Source organism: Corylus avellana, chromosome ca6 (assembly GCF_901000735.1).
Source record: "Corylus avellana chromosome ca6, CavTom2PMs-1.0".
NCBI classification, from domain to species: Eukaryota; Viridiplantae; Streptophyta; class Magnoliopsida; order Fagales; family Betulaceae; genus Corylus; species Corylus avellana.
This window is the reverse complement of record NC_081546.1, coordinates 4,850,960-4,863,564: the sequence shown is the minus strand read 5'-3', so window position 1 is coordinate 4,863,564 and position 12,605 is coordinate 4,850,960. Positions and strand designations below refer to the sequence as shown.

Sequence of the window (12,605 nt, the reverse complement as noted above, 5' to 3'; positions counted from 1 at the left end):
GTCTTGAAATGCTGTTGGGTTGGGATGACTTCTTGTCGGTAGTGTTTGCCAAGAGGCCAGGGCCCAGGGCTGGCACTATAGTGCATTTTTAAGAATATGTGTTTGATTAGTTTTAGTTAAAATATTTTGTGGAGAAAAATAAAAAAATATATTTTAGAAGAAAAAATATAAAAAATTTGTTTTGTAATAATTTTTTTATTTGAATAATAATAATAATAATAATAATAATTGATGTAATATAAAAATTAAGAATATTAGGATTAATTTTGAGGCGAAGATAATTTTTTTTTTTGAATTGTGGAAGAGGCCGGATAGAGTACAAGTCCGTTTAATTGACAAACACTGCCGTCAATTACCTGCAGCCTGCAGGCTAGGCCCGCATGCACTGTATCCGAATAGATCCCGGCCTCCGTACGTAACGTACTTTAGTCTCTACCTAATAGTATTTGTGCTTGTATGGTGGACATGTAGCTGAGACGAAGCCTTTTGCAGGAGCCTCAATTTGCCATTTGTATCACGTGCATGCTATACATCGATCAACTACAATAAAAGGGCATCAAGCCTGCACCGCTGCAACTTGGGACAAACTTTCTATGACTTTGTTTACCAAAAAGTCATAGAAATGGACATGACTTTCAACCCAGAAACTTTATCATCTTATCTTTGTTGCTGAGTTTTTTTCCTACATGATATTCACCTTTTAGATTTATTCTGTAAAAGCCATAAGCAAATAAATGACCAAGCAAACTTTAAATCCTTATGTCAGACGAGTAGCTATTAACAAACTGTCTTCTACTTATCTTCTTTTCTATTCAACTCATGTAGAAATAATATAAAATTTAGGGTGGTTTGCTCACTCCTGAAGTGCCGCAAAAAAATAAACAAGTAAACTTAAAATTCTTCTATGATGAGTAGCTATTAACAAACTGTCTTCTGCTTATCTTCCCTTCTATTCAACTCCAGCAAAAATAATATAAATTTAGGATGGTTTGCCCACTCCTGGGGCCACAAAGGGCCACAAATAAATAAACAAGCAAACTTGAAATCTTTCTATCAGACAAGTAGCTACTAACAAACTATCTTCTAGGTATCTTCCCTTCTATTCAACTCTAGTAGAAATAATATAAAATTTAGGGTGGTTTGCCCACCCCTAGCCCCATAGGGGTTGGGGGTGGCCAAGGGTGGCAGCCCCACCGCTGGCCACCACTTCAATTTTTATTTTTTTTTTTAAAATTAAATTAATATGTTGACGTGGCAAAACGATGTGTATAGTTTGGGATTGCCGGACGTTAAACATTTGAGGGAAAATCTAACGGTAGGAATTTTTTTTGCATTTTCGTTTGACCAGGGGAGTAACAATTCGAAAAAAAATAAATAAATAAAAAAAAATAATAAAAAAAAAATACAACTTAGGAATTTTACAGTTGTGACATGTTGACTCAGGGATTTATAATATATTTACCCAAAAATTATATATATATATTTCTGTTTTCTTGCTTTCTATGTTGTAAACAGAGCTTTAAACCAAAAACTCCTTTATTTTTTTTATTTTTTTTTAAAGAATAAGTATCTTTGCAAAAGTGAAGCAAAAAAAATTTGTACTTAAATTTTTTTTCTAGGTTCCTCGATAACTTGCCAATTTTTTATATGACATTTTTGAAGCGTTTCAATATTTAAAAATAGCATAAATTTCATAATTTGAAAAACTACAGTTTTAGGAGTCATCCAACAAAAACTAGGTTCCCATTTAATAATAATAATAATAATAATAATAAACATTCTTGCAAAAAAGTAGGTGAGTGACATTATTTAAAAAACATATTGAGCCAACAATTAAACCTTTATATGAGAAAGTAAAGTATGAGATCATTGCTTGCGTAGCGTCTCAATCATGCGTGGCAATCATGATTGAGACGCTTAGTGCGAAAAAATCAACGTGCTTTATAAAAACAAGCTGACCCATGCAAGGAGCTGTCACGTGTATTTTGTCCCATATTTTTCCGATGTTTTCTCAACCTAGTAGATCTTTTATTTTTATCAGTGTTGAAATAATGGGTGTTTTAACCTCTAATTGTTTTTGAAGGCGATTAAACAAAATTACTAATTGTTTAAGATGGTGTGATTAGTGGCTTTACGATTTAAAAAATTCACTAACCACTAATAGCATATATATATATATATCGACATTGTTTTTGTGTTTAAATATTAAAAAAACGTATAAAAATCTAGAAGCGATGTGTTGTGTTGTTTTGGTTCTTTTTAGAAAGCGGTTAACGGTTAATCTTTAAAGCAATTAGCGGATTTTACTAACCACCTAAGTGGTTAGAATTAGTGGTTTTAGCCAATAACTACTAACTGTAACTTTTTTTTTTTTTTCACTCATAATTTTTATATTCTGATGAATTGGTGACAAGACATCAAAGCTATAAATAGCTCTCAAAACATTGGGGTCTATTTGGCAAAGGCTTTTAGCTTTTTCACTGTAACGAAAATTAATTGATTAAAAAAGTAAGAATGTTTGGAATGAAATAATAAAAATATAAAAAATAAATATTAATATAATATAAAAAATAAATATATTAGAAGTTGAATTTTTTTAAAAATAATATTGTTGTTTGGCATTAATTTTGTCCGCCACTTCTTTTAACTTTTTTGAAAAATGATTTGGCACTTTGTTTTTGGTCTTTTAACTTTTAGGGCCCCTACTTTTACTGTAGAGCCCACGCACGTGGTCAATAACCGTGGACCCCTCTTTCGATATGAATGCATCTTTTGTCTAAATTCACATTTTTGTTCTGCTGGCCAAGGCTAGGGTTTTATTTATTTTTATATATTATAAATGATAAACACAATTTAAAACAGAAATGAAATGTTTTATTACACAATGTTTGTAACAAAAATTATAGGAAAAAAAATGCAAAATTAGTCATTATGGTTTACTTGATTTACAATTAGCTCATTGTGGTATCAAAATAAACTTAAAGGTCCGTGAACTATGCAAAAAAAATAATTTAGTCCCTACAATTAAATTTCGTCTACTAATTTAACATATTCCATTAGTGTGACACTGACTTAAATCAGATAACTATCACAATTTTATTGCCTCTAACGTTTCACCTTATCAAAATTAGTTAAGTCAGTGAACGAAATTTGATTGTAAGGACTAACTTATTTTTTTGGCATATATCTCATGAACTTTTGAGTTCATTTTGATACAACCGGAAGTTAATTGCAAATCAGGTAAACTACAAGGACTAATTTTGCATTTTTTCCAAAATTATATCGGTAAAACTTTATAAATATGTATCAATATTGATATATTAATAACACATAGGTACTAATATAAAAAAAAAAAAAAAAAAAATGCAAAAACAAAGATTCTAAAATTGTAGAGAACTAAAATCATTTAGTATAGAATCTGAATTGAACTTCTCAATTATTTTCCTCTCTATATAGATAACTAAATTTCTTGTAAAAAAATTCATTCAACATTTTATTGCAAAAATGGAAATAAGGTCGGTGTTCACACTATGACAGAAACAACTAACAGGCTGCAAGTTGAGTTACACAAAACAAGAGGTTTCTAACTACAAGTGATTTCCTAATAACATATGGAAGGATCAATAATAGTTCACTGTACGATCTAATTTCCTGTATAAAAACGCCAAATAGTTTATTGCTCGAAGAAACAATAATAATTAAAAAATTATCTTATAATACAAAAAATACAAGAGGTGAAGAACCTATTCATGGTATAAAAGAAAATTTCAATATAAAGTTGCAAATATATCCGCCACTGATTAATGTGTTATATATATGCCAAATGTTTGTAGTATTATATTATGTCTTGAATGGAAGCTTTGTTCTGAAATTGTACGTAATATTGTCAGACTCAATATTGTTGTGTCATGTGCGCAATATTGATTGAGAGGGTACGTAGGGACACATGCGAATTAATATGTCACGGTCCATGGTAAGTTTTAGGTGAGATGGTGCAAATTATGCATGCCAAATGTTTGTACTATATTATGCCCTGAAAAACTGCTGCCATGCATATTTCTAGTGCCGGATTCAAAGCTAAGAGAAAGTTAGATAGATATGAATAGAAATTGCCATGCATATTTTCCTTCATTTCTTTTTCAAAAGTCAAACTCTTTTTTTTTTTTTTTTTTTCATTACTAAACAATTCAAAGAAGCGAGACTGCAGACAACGATAAAGAGCAGTCGGCCACATTACTCAAAAGCAGATGAGTTTTTTTGATAAAGGCGGGAAAACAAAAATAATAATAATTGAAAGCATGCATATTGTACGTTTGGTTGTCAAATGTCATGGATAGGAAAATTGTCAGTGAATTATCCTATCCTGTTCCTGTATATATGCACATGCATGGTGATGTACCAGATGGTGATTTAGTAGAGGCAAATAAATCTTCTTTCCAACCATATATATAATGATGAAATAATGGATTTTTGTGGCACAAGAATCTTACCAAGACTGACATTCTTGACTTTGAATTTTCACTCAAGCCAAACACTATTCTTACAGCTTCTTTCTTCCTCCAATCTAATCATCACAAGTATTACCCAAAAGAGCCTCCCACTTTTCCCACTTTTAAATTATGACCATAAAATAAATAGTGATTAGGTGAAACAAAGGATTAACTATTGCAAACCAAAAGTAGATGCAGTACATCTTTGTACTTCATTTTTTTTTTTTTTTTTTTTTGTACTAACAAAATATGATAAGCCATATAAAATCAAGCAAGCCCCTGCTTTGAATTTCTTCAATCCTCCTCTCTAAACTATGTCTCCATCTTCAATAGCTTTTCATCTCCAGAATTTCTCAGTTGTTCTGAGTTCTGTTAGCTCCAAGGGTGGCACCAGTAATAGCGTTGATTTAAGGTAAGATTACCCCCCAGAAAACTGATTTAAGGTTATCTCAGTTCTCAGATGCCATTAAATTACAGTGTTCCTTTTCCCACACATATTACATTCTGTCAAATGCCCAACAGCTCTATCCTGGCCTGTTATCCGATTCCCATAGTCTTCTTTTGTCTTGTCAAAAGTTTCAACACTCTCTCTCTCTCTCTCTCTCTCTCTCTCTCTGTGTCTCCAGGCTGTCGAATGGCCCAATTCGATCTCTCTTTGCAATTGCCTATTTACCGCACACTACATTCTTTTCTTCTCCTAACATTTTACATCTTCTCGCTTTTTGCAGGGTTAGAAAACAAAAAAAAAAGGGTAGATACATAGTACTTTTTTTGTAATATTTGTAGTGAAAATCTCATGTTTTCATTGTACTTTTCAGAGATTACAATATTGTGAATAAAAGCAGGATATTCTTCCATCTATATTTGCTCCACCAATTGTTAGAGGGATAGCTGTATTTGCCAAGCGTTTAATTTACTGTTGACGTGATGTGCACATGTCATGAATGGAGGTTAATTTATTCATGCATAACGTCTTCGAGTTATCAATCATATTATTATACCGACATTAATTAAAATTGTTCTTCCCTCTAAAGTGCCTGTACAATTTTCAAAGTATTACCTTTTAATTAAAATAAGCACTTGTGGGTTACACACGCTGCATGTAATTTTAATGTTAAAATTCTCCTGCTTCATTTTGTTAATGTTAAAAAGTTATTTGTTTTTATCTTCCACGACAACCACGAGGCCTATTAATTAATTAATTAAAGGGTATCATCATATGTACTTATTTCAATACGTGATGTTAAAATTTTAGTTGACCAGTTGGAAAAAGGGCGTTGAAAGGCATAAAAGTATAACTTATGTACTAATAAATATATATTAAGAACTTTAATCTAGGTTGCTATGTTGTATATCTGAGTTGTTTCTTTGGTCGTTTTGTTGTAATTAATTAATATGGCATCGTGTATAATTAAGGCTTAACATAATCCCTGCCGCCTCGTATTCCATTACGCTATTTTTTTTTAATTAAAAAAAAAAAAAGAGAAAAGGAAAACAATAAAAAAAACAAGAAATATTCTTTCGACTTTTTTTAATTACAGCATATGGGGTGGGAACCTATTCCCACGTGCCACTAATTTTTCCACCTTCCAAATTTTATGACCACAAGTTTCAAGATACTTTATTTATTTATTTTTTGAAACTATGATACTTCTATTATTCTACAACACAATATTTGGGATGTTTGAGATTATTTTGTGACTTGACTGGAAAAAGAATGTGTGGAATTTTCATATTGGATGCAATATTAAATAAAATTCATAAACTTTATGAGTTAAATGAAATCAGTATATTTTATTTATAAAAAAAAAAAAAAAATTATAGACTTTAAAAATTGATGATCACTTGACGTACACATCGCACTTAATTTTATATAACGCGCGTGAGGTGCCGACTCATGTAGAAAAAAAAAAAAAGAAAAAAAAAAGTTGGCTAGCTTGCAGTAGAAGTCATAATATTAGAAGGTTTACTTGTGTCCTACTAAGAATGATGTGGTTATTAAAATCACCATTGGGCTTGTGATTGATCATTATTGAATTTTGATCAAATGATGATTTTAATAACCACATCATTCTTAATATGAGACAAGTAGGCGTTCTAGAATTACTCTAATATTAGCCCTCGCCCGTTTGGGGATCCAAAATTTGTGATTCAATTGCTGAAAGGTGAAAACTCATGAACACCTTATCTCCCATGCTTTTCATAAGGTCTAAAGACTTCTAAAATATGTCCACATGTCATTGTCAATTTTTATTTTTTTTTAACAAAATTTATTTAAAGGTGAATTCACTGTATCATGTCAGCATAGTAAAATAATTGTGTGATACATAAAATTATTCTTATTTTGTAATGAAAAATTATATATATATTTTTGCAACATCCTCTCCTTTGTTCAATCATATTAAACTCTAACTTACGAAACTGTCCTGACTAGCTCTTGGAGGTGTCCTAACCGAGTCTCGCAGGGACTTGACCAGGACCAACTCGAGACCCCACCGACTTTTCGGTTGAGTCTATCGATTTGAGAATGAGATGTTTAAACTCGAAAAGTCATTTACGATTTTTAAAAATAAAAACAATTTTTCGAAAATTAGAGAAGAATTTGTGGTCAAACGAAAAATATTTTTCATTAACTATTATTATGTCACACCAAACACTGAAAAATAGAAAAATAATCTTTCATAAATTATTTTAGGTCAAAACAATTGGAGCCTTAACAAATTAGTGAGCATGTGATTTTGACTTTACCTTTTTAGTCCTTCAAATATTTTCATGCACGTTTAATGGTGACAACAATCTCAATTATAAATATTATTTATAATTTAGGAAAAACATTACAAATGACCCTTAATTTAGGGTGTATAAAGTTGTAATTTTGTACGAAAGTTGGCTCTATAAATAGACCCCAAGTCGTAGCTGAAAGTCACAGAAGGCGTACAGGGACTTATTGCAGCATGGGTGTACACAAGATGGGTTCGATCCTTGCTCTCCTCGGCTTTTTGTTCATCGATGCGCTGCTGCTTTCTTCCGCTTACAACGTCCACCATTATAGCTTCATTGTAAGTGTTCCTTCCTGTTATGTTAGCAGTAGTTATAGTAAACCCAGAACCAGAAAAGTTTCATATGAGTGGTTTTATAATATCATTGTTGGTCTTGATTAATGCAGCTGAGGGAGACGAATTTTACTCGGCTGTGTACCACAAAGAGCATGTTTACTGTAAATCACACATGGCCTGGCCCAGCCATTCATGTTCGCAAAGGCGATAAGGCGTTTGTCAATGTTCACAATAACGGAGATTATGGTGTCACTATTCACTGGTAATAATTCCTTCTCTCTCTGTGTGGGGTTGCAATTAATCAAATTATCATGAAAACTAAAGAATGGTTTGGTCATGACAGGCACGGAGTGAAGCAACCAAGAAATCCATGGTCCGATGGTCCTGAGAACATCACACAGTGCCCCATTAAGCCAGGGAAAAACTTCACCTATGAAGTTATATTCTCTACCGAAGAAGGAACTCTTTGGTGGCACGCCCACAGTGACTGGTCACGTGCCACAATCCATGGCGCCATTGTCATCTTGCCCGAACTTGGAACTACCTATCCATTTCCCGAGCCCTATGCCGAGCATGTGCTCATACTTGGTATATAATAACTGAATATTTCCTGCAAAAAAATTGCTGATAAGTTAATGCATATATTTTTACAAATTCTTCATTTTGATTGTACGTGTTGCAGGGGAATGGTACAATGGAGATGTCAAGCAATTAATCGACGAGGCCACGGAAACCGGTGCGGACCCAGACGTATCAGATGCATTTGCCATCAATGGCCAACCAGGATTTCCAAATAATTGCTCCAATGGTAATTAACAACAAAAATCTTTCAATATACCGGAACAGAGCAGGTCTAATATATCATACGATGATATATATTGCAGATACAAGTTACAGTTTATCAGTCGTGCCCGGCAAGACATATCTTCTTCGTCTAATAAATGCGGTGATGAATGAAGAAATGTTCTTCGGAATCGCAAAACACAACATGACCGTCGTCGCGCAGGACGGCGCATACATAAAGCCGATAACGACGAGCTACATAATGATAACCCCAGGGCAAACGATGGACATCTTGCTCACAGCAAACCAGGCAGCCAGTTATTACTACATTGCTGCTACGCCATTCTTCGACGCCGAGGCTGCGTACGACAGCACCAACACTTCGGCAATCCTTAAGTACACAGGCACTTACACTCCTCCAACCTCCCCTGCCTATCCGACTCTTCCTAATGTTAGCGACAAAGATGCCGCAAACAACTTCATAAACCGCATCAGGGCATTGGCGAGCTCGGACCATCCCGTTGATGTGCCCAAAAACATCACCAAACAAATCATCATCACAGTTTCTGTGAACGAGATTCTTTGCGCTAATGCATCCTGCGGGGGTCCAAATGGGAACAGGCTTGCTGCCAGTTTGAACAACATAAGTTTCTCCAGCCCAACCACTGATATCCTTCAAGCATACTACAAGTAATACCACGTCCACGTATTAAAATTATTTATTAATTAAGTGATTAAATTTACTTTTTCTCCATCCTTTAATAACTCAAGCTTTAAAACCTTTATGCAGGAACTTGCTGGATGTTTTTGAACCAGATTTCCCCGGTAAGCCGCCGCATGTATTTAACTTCACAGGAGAGGTGGACGATAGTAAGTTATACCCAAGCGTGGGAACCAAGGCAAAGATCATAAAGTGGGGGGAATCCGTGGAAATCGTGTTCCAAGGGACTAATGTTTTGACTGCAGAGAACCATCCAATGCATCTTCATGGTTTTAGCTTCTATTTGGTTGGAACCGGTTATGGCAATTGGGACAACGTGACTTCCCCGAAAACTTACAATTTGGTTGATCCACGGGAAGTTAATACCATCGGAGTTCCTAAAAATGGATGGGCTGTCGTTAGATTCGTCGCAGACAATCCTGGTATTCTCTCTATTTCTCTCTTTCTCTTGTCTTTTTAAGAAATACTAAACATTTCAAATTTTTGTTCTAAAAGTTAGTTTTCAAATAATCCTCACATGAGTTAGGTTACATATTTCTCAAAATAATAAATTTAATGCGATGTTGAGAGATCATTTGATAACTAACTTTTCAAAAAAAAAAAAAAAAATTGGGATGTTTAGCACTTCTATGTCTTTATTATCTCCTCTCTCTCTCTCTCTCTCTCTATATATATATATATATATATATATATATATAAATGGCGATCGATGGTTTGCAGGGGTTTGGTATATGCATTGCCATTTGGAACGGCATTCAAGCTGGGGTATGGACACTGTTATCATTGTGCTGAATGGGAACACCAACGACACAAGCATGCTGCCACCTCCGGCTAATTTGCCGACTTGTTCTTAGTTCTGAAAAGCTTGTGCTTCAACCCTCAATGTCGACGAACTACTAAATGCATAGAAAATCATATTTAAATAAGATCCTCCAAGAAAATTGTTGTTTGTGTAAGAGATTTGAATTTATATAAGATTATTCGAAGGGTCGTTTAATTAGGAGTCTTTTGAATTGTTTCCTTGTGCTTTTTTTGCCCATTTTTGTGCCTTGATTCGTAGATACTTTTGAATAAAATCCTCGATCTCTCGATTTGTTGATGATATATTCAAAATTTTCTCCTTCCATTGCTGGACGAAATAATATGTAGGGGCATCCACCACGACCCACTTTAGTAGGATTCAGTTTCAAGTTAAGGTGTGATTTGATGAGATTACGATTGATGAGAAAATACAGAGTCAGTAGCTTATTTGTCTGAATTAATGGCATTTGAATATCTTTGACAGAAAAAAATCACGACATGCAAAAGTGGCAGGAATCAGGTATAACCGTATAAAGAAATCTTCTAACAAGAATCAGGCCTCTACTAAAAAAATTTTACTCACAATTTTTTTTCCTGGGGATGAAAAATAATGAGAGAGAGCTTCAAACTGGGAACCAAGACCGGCCGACAACGACAAATAGCAGTCAGGGTTGGCCACCCCACTGAGTCACGGACCCCAGCCATTCTATTCTTTTATTATTATTATTATTTTATTTTTTATATTTTTTTAAACTTTAAATAATATTTTATTTCTTTTTATTACGAGGACACAGATGTCTCATTGTGGTCTTACGATTTTTTTAAAGAAATCCTAGCTATGAATTAGATATTCTCCAATTCATTATGGATCGGAGAGGATCCGGTTTCATATTATATATGGAGACCATTTTGCTCTATTATTGTTAAGGATATAAATCCTTTGGAATAAATGTTGATTTTGTATTCCCTAAATCAAGAGATTTAGATAATATTTGTTAATCCTGATTAATTTGACAAGGTCGATTCAAAGATGGATGGAATGTTACCTGTAGTCATTGTTATGTAGTGGGTCTATTATGAAATATTATCAATGAAGTTATTTAGTTCATTAATGTTTTATAGTTGTTTTATTATTTTAATATTGTTGTGTGTGTAGGACTCTTATGTTATGTTTATCTCTTTTATCTTGTTATTTGTTATTTGGGTACGATTAGATTTTTCTATTTGGGTAGGATTAGATTTATTTATTTTAAATGGAAGTCCTATCTTATGTGGGACTCTATTTTCTTTTATTGTCTTTATATATATAAAGCATTATTTATGAATAAGAAAATTAATCAAGTAAATTATTCAAATCCTGTGTTTGTAGGAGTTGAGAGCACCTCGAATTGCTCATAAGAGGTTTATGATTCCTTGAAAATCCTATAGGAGGTTCTCAAATTATAAATCAAGGAAATATGTAGCCTATTATAGCTTTGATGTGTTGATGTATTATGTGTTTCTATATAGTATCAGAGCTAATAGGCTAACGTCAATTGTTAGATCCTAGATTGCAATTTTTTTTTTTTTCTATAATTACTTCATTTTTCTCCTCTAATCCTTTTCTAAAAGGAAGGAAGTTTTTTTGTTTTGCGGTTCAAGGAGGAGATATAAATGACACCTCATATTCTTTGTTTGGTTCAGCAAGCGAAAAAAGATAAAATAAAAATAAAATAAAAAGCCCAAATGTTTTGGCCCTTGTGGCCCATTTTAAGTCCATAGTTGGCTCATTTTTGCCACAGTAACCAATGTCAAAATTCCGGTCAAAGTAACTGATGTTGGCCAAAAAGTTACCGATGTTCAAGTCCCGGCCACAATCGTTGAAGTTCAAGTTCAAAAACAGTTGATATTTCAAATCAGGCGTCATCAACTCCAACCACTCGATATGTTCATCTTGCAGGGGCATGTTAAGGATATAAATCCTTTGAAATAAATGTTGATTTTGTTCCCTAAATCAAGAGATTTATATAATATTTGTTAATCCTGATTTAGGGAATATGTTTGTATTTGAAATATTTCAAATTATATGTAGCCTAAATATAATTTGATGTGTGGATGTAGCCTATTTGCCGAATCACCTTAATCTCTGTGTTTATTCTATTTCCTTTCATTATTATTATTCCACTTTTATATTTATTATATTATGTGTTTCTATAATTGCTCTCCTTTGTTAATGCAAATCAAGCTCGGAATGCAAAAGCCTTCAAGAGAATAAGCTAGAATTATAATAAGTAACATTCTAAAATGCTAATAAATTAACCCCAAGGGGTTGACTCAGTGGCGCTTATTGAACCGTAAGTCCTTGAGCAACTGTAGAGGTCTGCGGTTGAAAATCCGCTAAGTGCAAACTATTTCTTGAGGCCATACTCCTTTGGTGAATAGTTAGTGTAGTACCATGTTTCGAGTAAAAAAATTTTCGGAAGTGTGGTGCTTGAGACCGAGGTTTACTCTGTAGGGGTGGGTCAAATAAGCTAAACTCACGTGACTTTTAAAATTACTATTAGCCTTGTTTGACATGGACATGCCAAACTCCTACATTTTTATTTTTTATATCACATCAATCACTTTTTATTACCATTTAAATAAAAAATTCACTACAAAACAATTTTTTTTTTTTTTTTTTCAATACAAAAAACTCAAAACTTTTATGTACTTTATAATATCATATCAATCATTTTCAAACTAAAAACCACCAACAATGTCTATTGCCAAATA

The 12,605-nt window shown here is 33.2% G+C and overlaps 1 protein-coding gene across 1 annotated transcript; it reads left to right on the top strand.

The window, feature by feature from the left end:
* The first annotated feature begins 7,423 nt into the window (after window positions 1–7,423).
* LOC132184402 (laccase-14-like) lies at window positions 7,424–10,047 on the top strand. The gene is made up of 7 exons (XM_059598030.1): window positions 7,424–7,549; window positions 7,657–7,808; window positions 7,890–8,134; window positions 8,229–8,354; window positions 8,431–9,019; window positions 9,120–9,472; window positions 9,771–10,047. Exons 1-7 carry the CDS (start codon window positions 7,445–7,447, stop codon window positions 9,902–9,904), a joined length of 1,704 nt encoding a protein of 567 aa, XP_059454013.1. The 5' UTR covers window positions 7,424–7,444; the 3' UTR covers window positions 9,905–10,047.
* The last annotated feature ends 2,558 nt before the right edge of the window (window positions 10,048–12,605 follow it).

Coding starts and splice junctions, on each gene's coding strand:
- LOC132184402 (XM_059598030.1), top strand. CDS start 7,445: ATGGGTGTACACAAGATGGGTTCGATCCTTGCTCTCCTCGGCTTTTTG. Junction 7,550..7,656: donor TCCACCATTATAGCTTCATT/GTAAGTGTTCCT, acceptor TGATTAATGCAG/CTGAGGGAGACGAATTTTAC. Junction 8,135..8,228: donor CGAGCATGTGCTCATACTTG/GTATATAATAAC, acceptor TACGTGTTGCAG/GGGAATGGTACAATGGAGAT.